At 50.0% G+C, this 10,800-nt stretch overlaps 1 protein-coding gene across 1 annotated transcript in view; it reads right to left on the bottom strand.

The window, feature by feature from the left end:
- Positions 1-3,789: 3,789 nt before the first annotated feature.
- The window catches only part of LOC311099536 (zinc finger protein 618-like), a gene marked incomplete at its 3' end in the record, with an annotated part of 45,310 nt that continues 38,299 nt past the window's right edge, over positions 3,790-10,800 (bottom strand). The window contains exon 13 of the mRNA XM_084140237.1: positions 3,790-5,390. Within this exon, the coding sequence (XP_083996363.1) occupies positions 3,790-5,390 (1,601 nt within the window). The remainder of the gene's footprint in view (positions 5,391-10,800) is intronic.

Below are 10,800 nucleotides of genomic sequence, written 5' to 3'. Positions count from 1 at the left end.
ATGGACAGTAATGGCTTGAGAATATTCCAAAATGTGAACAATACAGTCCCTTGCAAAAGTATTCATCCCCCTTGTCGTTTTTCCTATTTTGTTGCATTACATCCTGTAATTTAAATGGATTTTTATTTGGATTTCATGTAATGGTCATACACAAAATAGTCCAAATTGGTTAAGTGAAATGAAAATAATAACTTGTTTCAAAAAATTCAAACAAATAAATCGGAAAAGTGGTGCGTGCATATGTATTCACCCCCTTTGCTATGAAGCCCCTAAATAAGATCTGGTACAACCAATTACCTTCAAAAGTCACATAATTAGTTAAATAAAGTCCACATGTGTGCAATCTAAGTGTCACATGATCTCACCTGTTCTGAAAGGCCCCAGAGTCTGCAACACCACTAAGCAAGGGGCACCACCAAGCAAGCAGCACCATGAAGACCAAGGAGCTGTCCAAACAGGTCAGGGACAAAGTTGTGGAGAAGTACAGAACAGGGTTGGGTTATAAAAAAATATCCAAAACTTTGAACATCCCACGCAGCACCATTAAATCCATTATTAAAAAATGGAAAGAATATGGCACCACAACAAACCTGCCAAGAGAGGGCCGCCCACCAAAACTCACAGACCAGGCAAGGAGGGCATTCATCAGAGAGGCAACAAAGGGACCAAAGATAACCCTGAAGGAGCTGCAAAACTCCACAGCGGAGATTGGAGTATATGTCCATAGGACCACTTTAAGCCGTACACTCCACAGAGCTGGGCTTTACGGAAGAGTGGCCAGAAAAAAGCAATTGCTTAAAGAAAAAAATAAGCAAACACGTTTGGTGTTCACCAAAAGGCATGTGGGAGACTCCCAAAACATATGGAAGTAGGTACTCTGGTCAGATGAGACTAAAATTGAGCTTTTTGTCCATCAAGAAAAATGCTTTGTCTGGCGCAAACCCAACACCTCTCATCACCCTGAGAACACCATCCCCACAGTGAAGCATGGTGGTGGCAGCATCATGCTGAGGGGATGTTTTTCCATCGGCAGGGATTGGGAAACTGGTCAGAATTGAAGGAATGACGGATGGCGCTAAATACAGGGAAATTCTTGAGGGAAACCTGTTTCTGTCTTCCAGAGATTTGAGACTGGGAAGGAGGTTCACCTTCCAGCAGGACAATGACCCTAAGCATACTGCTAAAAAGCAACACTCAAGTGGTTTAAGGGGAAACATTTAAAATGTCTTGGAATGGTCTAGTCAAAGCCCAGACCTCAATCCAATTGAGAATCTGTGGTATGACTAAAAGATAGCTGTACACGACCGGAACCCATCCAACTTGAAGGAGCTGGAGCAGTTTTGCCTTGAAGAATCTGCAAAAATCCCAGTGGCTAGATGAGCCAAGCTTATAGAGACATACCCCAAGAGACTTGCAGCTGTAATTGCTGCAAAAGGTGGCTCTACAAAGTATTGTCTTTGGGGGGGGGTGAATAGTTATGCTGCTCAAGTTCTGTTTTTTTTCGTCTTATTTCTTGTTTGTTTCACAATAAAAAATATTTTGCATCTTCAAAGTGGTAGGCATGTTGTGTAAATCAAATGATACAAACCCCCCAAAAATCCATTTTAATTCCAGGTTGTAAGGCAACAAAATAGGAAAAATGCCAAGGGGGTGAATACTTTCGCAAGCCACTGTATATACACATTACCAGGCAACTCCTTTTTATTTTATTTTACAACTTAGGTCAGCTATGCTGGCATAAGGAGTGCCTTGGAAAACCCAACTACCGAACCATCCAATGATGGGATTTATAAATAAATTAACTGGGCTCTGGAAAGGACTGATCTCTATAATACATAAACAACTTGGAAAGCTCATATTCTAAATTAGCCATTAAAAAAGTATGGTCCACAGATCTAATTGAATATCAACAACCCTTTAACTGGAACAGAATATGGAAAAATATGACCTTGGCATCCTGTAATCCGAACCATCAATTTATACATTTTAAGTTTGTTCACAGACTGTATTTATCACCAAGGAAATGTTTTATGGTGAAATTGGCCCCAACTCCCAACTGTTCACTGTGTCCCCTAAATCAGGTAGGCACATTCTTCATATGATGTGGGAGTGCCCTGCAGTTAAATGCTTCTGGGGCAAAGTTACAAAATTATTTGTAAAATGTGCATCAATGTAAATATTCAATGCTTTGCATCTATTATGTTACTTAACAATGATAGCTCCTTGAATCTCTCAATAAGAGATGATTAACTGCTGGCAGGCAGCACCGCCGCAAAAAAGCTGTTGGCTCTTCGATGGCAATCACCTCTCCCAAGTCGCCAGTGGATACAGTTACTATTAGAAGTTATAACATTAGAATTATCAACAGCGAGAATGAATGGTGCTAGTCAAGGTACAAATGAGGCCAGGACAAATATACTTGACTCTAAAGAATAATCTTAGCTAAAGCCTAACACATACAAATTAACAATTCATAAAGCCCAACACATACAAGAAATAAATAATAATAAATTGGATGGATTGTCTATGTGTGCCATTCAGAGGGTGAATGGGCAAGACAAAATATTTAAGTGCCTTTGAACGGGGTATGGTAGTAGGTGCCAGGCGCACCGGTTTGAGTGTGTCTAGAACTGCAACGCTGTTGGGTTTTCACGCTCAACAGTTTCCGGTGTGTCTCAAGAATGGTCCGCCATCCAAAGGAGATCCAGCCAACTTGACACAACTGTGGGAAGCATTGGAGTCAACATAGGCCAGCATCCCTGTGGAATGCTTTCGACATCTCTGGTAACCTGGAGGGGGAGTGGGGGGTGCTGGGGGGTGACTGACGAGCAAACCTAGTTGCTAGGGGGGGTGGGAAGGGGTGGGAAACATGGTTTCCGGGTGTGGGGGGTTGGATGGACACCTGTTGGCTGGGCGGGGTCAGAGGCCCACTTCATTTTTGTTTTGTTTTCCTCTTAATATTGAATTTATTATTACTAAAATATATATAGTTTAGTCACCAAAATGTGGGGGGGTGGAGGTGGGTCAGAAAATATACACATAGAAAAAGAAAGACACCACTAATAGGCCAGGGGCAATCAGGCCGACGAGTTCCCAATCACACCCACCCCAACCCTCAAGTCATTCAGTATAGTCACTCGGTAACAGAGTGCAGTCTAATGGCACCATTGTCCAGGACGGATCTGAGGCTAGGCCATACACAACCACCGAAGGCCAATCTACTCCCTTTAGTCCTTCAAAAAGCTACTAAAGCCAGACAACTACAAGCCATTGAAGAAATTGTAAAAATATGGCAATTTGATAACATTGTAAAGGCATGAAGTTGACTGACTCATAGGGTCAGAAGTGATTTAGTGAAAGAGAGATCTTTAAATGGCCAAAGAATAACAGCGGTTACTAGCTAGCACCAGATGCAACACCCCTTACCATTCTTGTCGTTTATCCTATGAATTTTAAAAGCCATTCAAACCCTGATAATTCATTTTTTCTTTGTTGCATTTGGCACTAACCATGGTTTGATCCCCATCTTGAGAAGATCGCCCTACCTCCTCGCCCTTCTTGAACAGTATCCAACCAGTCTGGATGTTTGACGCATGTTCTCATTCACTAACCTAGGCTTTTGATGTGCTTTTAGGGCAACGCTACTTTCACAACAGTACGTCCATGAGATCAGACTCTCTGGGTTCCCCCATACCTCTGTAGATAGTCTGTGTAGTCATTGGTGGAGCAGTCGAGAACAGTCGAGCTGTGGTCGTGGTTAGGTCAGCCTCAGTGGTTGGACCTTAACATTCAGGCCATGTTGGAGCGCAGGAAGATGAGTTTGTTCATCTCCTCGGTGGTGACCTGCTGCCTCCTCTTAATGGCCAGGCTCTGTTCGCAAATGCTCACACACTCGCTGCGGACGCCCACAGCGGGCACGGCCAGCAGCCACAGTGCCAGGTGTGCCAGTCTGGGGTAGCGGTCGCCCACCGTGGTGCTCCAGTAGTGGAAGAGGTCTGGGTTGGTACCCTGGAGGAGCGGTTCAGCCAGATACTGGAACACCTCCTGTCTCACCTGGGTCTGGCTTTCATCTGACGACGCCTCACACGACGACACGGCTACTACCCCTCTGGCGTCCACCCCGCCCCTGGGGACATCCACGCGGAGCCGTTTGAGTGTTGAGGGTCCATCCATGTCCTCACCTCCGGACCCCCCGCCGTCGCGGGCGTCTGTGGCCATCTCGCAGGCGTGGGCGATGATCTCCTCTTGCTGGTAGGCTGGGACGGGACGCAGCTTCAGCTGGGGGTCCAGGACCATGGCTACCTGGTGGGCTTTCTCCACCTTGAAGTTCTCCTTGAGAGCTTCCAGGAAGTAATGGCAGAGCTTGCTGGAGGTCCCCACCTCCCCAGCCTTGGAGGTGAACAGTTTCTCCAGGCGCAGGTAGACAGGTAGCACCTGCTGCAGGGTGGGCCTCCTCTGGCTGCTGAGTTCCAAGGCGGCCAGGCGCAAAGGGGCCAGCAGGCAGGTCAGCGTCCCCAGAAGGTGCTTGTTGAGGCCATGCAGTGTGGAAGCCGTGGCCTTGCTCCTCCCATACGCCTCGCAGATCTGCTCAAAGTGGGAGTGCACCTGAAGCAGGGCCTCAGCTGTGCGGTCCCAGCAGGGAGGAGTGGGGCTGAGCCCAGGGGGAGTGGAGGGGTTAGACGTGCCCTCGTCCGTGGCGCCGCTGGTAGACAAGAGGCTGGTGGAGGCAATGTCGCGGCAGGCGGCCAGCAGCTCAGACAGCTCGTGGAGCCCCCTTGCCTGCAAGCTGTGTTTCCCCAGCACCGCTTGCACCACAGCACCCAACGAGCACCCGGCGCACCGCAGGCACACCCTCCTCCGCCCACCTCCACCCAGCGGCAAGCCCCCCACCCCTACCCGCGGCTCAGTCACGTACACTGTGCGAATGTCCGACATGACGAACTCCGACAGCACGTTCTGTGTCCACTGGTGCACCTGCTCGGGCCCCTCCCTCAGGTCTGCCTCCTTGACGCCTAGAACGTAGCGCTTGAGCCTGGACCCCTCCACCTGGTAGGCTGTCAGCACTAGGCAGGCATCAGGTCCCACTGTCTGGGAATGGCAGGTGACGGCAATGCCCAGTGAGGAGTTGGAGCCTAGGGCGCAAGTCACCTTGACCTTGACCTGGTTGTACATGCGGGGAAGCTGGAGTAGGGCCAGAGAGCTCATGTTGCCCAGGGCGTCGCGGGTGGAGTAGGCACCGTGGCGGGCGCCCGTGTCCACCAGAGTCTGGGCCAGCTTTAGGAAGTCCTTGCTGTTGAGCATGTTGAGCACGCCCAGGTCTGTACACATCACCCTCAAGAGACGCTCAGCCACCTGTTGCCTTTCCTTCTCCGGTAACCCACCACTGTTCTCTGTGGATAGAGAGAGGAATGGGAGAGATACAGTGAGAGTGAGGAGGAGAGAGGGAGAGGAGATGGGAGAAAGAGAAAACTGAGGAAAACTATGGGAAAGGGAGGTAGAGATAGGAGAAAGAGTTTAAGCGGGAGAGATAAAGTGTGTATTCATAGGCAGTGTGGCCTAAGTGTGTTTATTAGGGTGTCCAATCAAAAATGCATATTTTGACCAGTGGGTAAAATAATAATGTAATAAAAATTATGTCTCCATCATAATCCGTTCAAAAGTTATTGGAGATTTTACCCATGTAGGATGGCCAAAATGAAGGTGACTAAATCAATGGAGGCCAGAGAAAAAAAAGTGGCAATCAAATCAGGAAAATGGCATTGCGTCAGCTAGGCTGGATGCTGTGAGAGAGTTAAGGCTACCTGACAGGCTCACCATTGAACACGTCATCTTTCTTCTGGGATCCGGAGGACATAAAACAATATAGAGGTAAGATGGATATTGATTTTGAGACGACATGTATTTTCATATTTTAATAAACCCTTTTCCTATTCATATTAAATTCCTGTTCTTTTTAGAAGATTTCTCACAGAAAAAAGCGTATCTCTGAAATGTCAACAGAGCACTGAGCGTACTGCAAGCTTTTTATTTGCAAAGCCTTTTACATTTAGTTCGGATTGTGTAATGCTAATTTTGCTTTTTGCGACCTGCAGAAACAACTTTGCAGACGACCACCACAACATGTCAAATCCTAGACAGTTGCTGCAAGAAACTGGCACCGCTCTGTCAACAGAGCTTGGTGCTTATTATCGGATCTATTAGGTTACGAAATGAGACTTTTTGGATATAATGTTTATATGTTAGAGAAAGAACCCACTGAACAATTCAGAACATGAAGAATCATATTTGTCTTGGTAAAATTTATTTTATAACATAAGAAGTGAAATTACGTCATCAAAGAACATTTTCAAGAGTGGGTGGAAACCCTGTTCTATATCGTGGAGCTCCGCCCCATAGGGGAGCTCTGCTCCTATTGGTTTACCCACTGCCCTAAGGCAGCATCAGCCTGAGACAAAACTATGCACACACCTACAGCCAATAGGAGTACAGGTGTCCCTATAAGAGGGGATGCCTCCCCTCAATCAGCCTCCCTTTATCTTCAGAGACTGGACTAGACTGAAGAAGCCAAGAAGAGACGAAGAGAAGAAGAGAAGACTCAGGACGAGAACGCCGTCGAATTTCCAGTCTTCGACGTCGTCCTAAAATGAGCACACCAGGAGATTTTCCACCCCCAAAAGCTATTTTCAGAGCTCAATGCAGATGCTCCTCCATGGCGGCCGGCGACTCCCACGACTTATGTTTCATGTGTCTAGGGTCCCAGCATGCCAAAGAGGGCGTCTGCAGTTCCCCTAACTGCGCCTCCTGCGCCCTCCTTTCTACAAAGGAGAGGAAGCAGCGTTGGGCGTTTTTTAGGGAGGATATCCCCCTAGAGGACATGTTGTCGATACTAGCCTCTGCTTCAGAGGCGTCATCTGACGGCGCAGACTCAGGGGATGATGGGGACTATGAGGAGGAGGCTGACATTCCTATGGAACAGTCAGACCCCGTCCCTCATACATTCAAGCCCCCCTTTCCTTTGGTTAGCGAGAGGGCTTGTAGTTCCTATGGTGATGACAACACGGGCCCTGAGAAATCAGAAGCCCTGTCCTTCACCGCAGCGTCTCTGATAACGGACTTTCCGGGTCTCATTGAGAGAGCTGCTAGACGGCTGGAAATACCGCTGCCCCCTATTCCCTCCGCACCGGAGGTTGACTTAATGGAGGGCGGCCCTTATTCCAGGCCAAGAAGAGCGGCAGAGCCACTAGCTCCTGCCATGCCTTCATTGGCAAAATACGTTGAGGGCTCATGGGAGGCACCTTTAGCGGCGCGTTCGCCGGCTAAAACATACCTCTCATTCACTAGAGTGGAGGGAAGGTTCCAGGGCCAAGCTAAGGGAATCCCCAGGTTAGAGAGCGCCATGGCGGCGTATCTCGTACTGGGTTCGAGTCCCTGGCCCTCTTCCAGGAAGGCCACATTGCCATCTCAGAAGGACCGTCTCACAGCACAGCTGTTAGAGAAGTCCTTCAATTTGGGAGCCCAAGCTGTAGCAGCAGCTAACAACATTGCCCTCTTGGCAGCCGCTCTGTCCCATTTAACCACGGGTAAGACAGCGCTGGAGCCAGAGGAGGTGGAGGAGGCGTCTAGAATTTCTGGCGCCATCCTACACCTAACACAGGCATCGGCCGTCTGCTCGGGGAGGTCCATGGCCACCTCGGTGAAGGGATGGGTGATGATGTAAATGCTTTTGTTGATGTGTTGAATAAAGAGTTGGCTCCACCTGACTTTGTCAAAAAAGAACCCCTTTTCCATAATACGTCCGAGAGCGTTCAAATCTCACCCTCTCTCCCCTACCACTCTAAGCGCCGTTCAGCCCACCAAGGGTGCGCTGCTGAACAGGCATTCAGAGTAGGTTCACATAACACTTCAGGTATAAGAAGTGCTTCACATAGCAGACGGCAGTCTCTGTCAGACTCTGACATGATGACGCAGTCGCTATTTGGGGATGGCGCACTATCACAGACTAAGGTCTCCATTAGTGCGATTCAGACCCATGATGCGTTCACGGAGGGCCCGATTACCACGGTCACGAAGGTGCCCAGTGTATCGGCGCCCTCACTTCTTTCTGAACGCGCCAATGTTCACCACAATGAGTGTAGTTCAGCCCACCAGAGGTGCAGAGCTGAACGCACACAGGAGGTGAAAGGAGGAAAGATACCAAGACACCGTCTTGGTTTATCTCAAAGAGACCTCACATTACAGACTCCAAGGAGTACTGTAGTGAGTGCCTCTCATAGCAGGCTGCAGTCTCAGTCAGGAGACATGATGACGCAGCCGCTATTTGGGGATGGCGCACTATCGCAGACTAAGGTCTCGGTTAGTGCGATTCAGACCCATGCTGCGTTCACGGAGGGCCGGATAACTAAGGTTACAGGAATAACCAACGTATCGGCGCCCCCACCTGTCACAGAACGCGCTAATACTCACCACACTGAGCGTGACTCAACCCACCAGAGGTGCAGAGTTGAACACGCACAGAAGGTGAAGGTTAAGAAGGTATCAAGGCGCCGCCTTGTGTTACCTCATAGAGCCCTCATATTACAGACTCCTAGGAGTATTGTAGTGAGGGACTCTAATAGCGACTCTATCACCTACGATGACGCAATCGCTTGCTGGGGATGGTGCCCTGTCGCAGGCTGTGGCCTCGGTCAGTGCAATTCAGACCCGCGCTGCGTTCACGGAGGGCAGGAATACGACGGTTACGGGTTTAACTGACGTCTCTGCCCCTCCTTCTTTGTTCAGAACGCACTAATGCTTCCTCTCCCTTTCATGGGAGGCCCACCTTGGGCTGTTCCACCACCTCAGTGTTGGGGAACAGCGGCAGCAAGGGCCATAGAGGAATACAGGTCCTTCCTACTGAATGTACCACAGCTTCGCGCTCGGCCGCTTTCTCTGTATTGCTGGCAGTGGCAGCGAAGCTGCACCCTCTCACGCTGGCTAGAACAGACGCTGCAGAAGGGTTATGCTCTCCAATTCCATCGGACCCCACCCCCATTCAGGGGAGTGGTGGAGACGGTGATGAAAACGCCCGAAAAAGTGGCCGCTCTGGTTTCAGAGATTACGGAACTTTTGGCGAAGGAGGCGGTCACAGTGGTTCCCCAGGAGCAAAGGAACAAGGGGCTATATTCGCCCTACTTCCTAGTGCCAAAAAAGACGGGGGGAATGAGGCCAATATTGGATTTACGCATTCTCAACGAGAGCGTAACCAAACGGCCCTTTCGAATGCTAACGACAAAACGTCTGCTGGAATGTGTCCAGAAAGGAGACTTTTGTACGAGCATAGACCTAAAGGACGCGTCCTTTCATGTGCCGGTACAGCCGCGACACAGGAAGTTTCTGCGATTCGCCTTTCAAGGGGTGGCGTACGAATACACAAGGATGCCATTCGGGTACGCCCTGGCACCTCACACGTTTTCCAAGTGTGTGGAGGCGGCATTGGAACCGTTGAGTCATCAGGGAATATGGCTACTAGCCTACCTAGACGACCTACTGGTTCTCGCCCCGTCAGCAGAGCTGGCGATCACTCACACAACACAGACAGTGATTCATCTCACACGTCTGGGGTTCGCTGTGAATTGGAAAAAGAGCGCGCCCTGGCCCAGTCATCAGATTGTGTACCTGGGGATACAGCTAGACACTGTAACGATGAGGGCTCAAATTTCGGACCCCCGAAGGGTAGCGTTGTTGCTAGCCCTGAGGAAGTGTCGTCCGAATCACACGGTGACGGCGCTGTCGATCATGTCACTCTTGGGTCTCATGTCGTCAGCCCACTCTGTGGTTCCGCTGGGACTCCTGCACATGCGCAGGATGGAGCGATTGTTCGCCCAACTAAGATTAGACCCATTGCATCAACGTCATCGGTTGGTGGTGGTTCCCCTCACGCTCAGTGCAGATCTGAACTATTGGAGAAACCCGCGCGTTCTCACGCACGGAGTCCCGATAGGCAAAGTGTCCTCTTACATCCCAGTGTTGGGATGTAAGAGGACACTTTGCCTATCGGGATGGGGAGGGACATGTCAGACCCAAGCGATAGGAGGTGTGTGGCCTCCTGCGAGTCGCCACATCAACCTCTTGGAGTTGGAAATGGTTCGACTGGTTTTGACCCACTTCGCGTCTACCCTTCGGGGTCGCGATGTGCTGGTCTGGTCAGACAACCAATCCACAGTAGCCCACATAAATCGCCAGGGAGGAGTCAGGTCTCCTGCTCTCCATCGGGCGGCAGAGGAATTGTGGCTGTGGGCTCACGAGCACCTTCGCTCATTGAGAGCAGCACACATTCCGGGCTACTTGAACGTAGGAGCAGACCTCATGTCAAGAGGGGGTCCTCGAGACGACGAGTGGTGTCTGCATCAGGACATTGTTCTCCAAATTTGGGAACAGTTCGGGAGAGCCGAGGTGGATCTATTCGCATCACGTGTGAACGCGCAATGTCCCCTATGGTTCTCTCTAAGGGAACAGGAAGAACCGCCACTAGGAAGAGACACCTTTGCGCACCACCCGTGGCCGAGAGTTCTTCTGTATGCATTCCCTCCGCTGTCCTGCATTCTCCCACTGTTAGCCAGGGTGAGGTCAGGAGGGCTGTCAGTGATACTGGTAGCCCCCGATCGCCCAGGGGCTCCTTGGTTTGCGGAGATGAGTCAGATGTTGATTGCGCCACCTTGGCCAAATCCACATCGACGGGACGCATTGTCTCAGGCGGGGGGCACGATAGTGCAGTTTCCCATAATCGGCCAACCACTGAAGGCCTGGCTGCTGAGAGGGACA

Source organism: Coregonus lavaretus (genome assembly GCF_964263955.1).
Source record: "Coregonus lavaretus genome assembly, chromosome: 24".
In the NCBI taxonomy this organism is placed as follows: Eukaryota; Metazoa; Chordata; class Actinopteri; order Salmoniformes; family Salmonidae; genus Coregonus; species Coregonus lavaretus.
The sequence above is the reverse complement of the archived record's forward strand: the minus strand, read 5'-3'. Positions and strand labels throughout refer to the sequence as shown.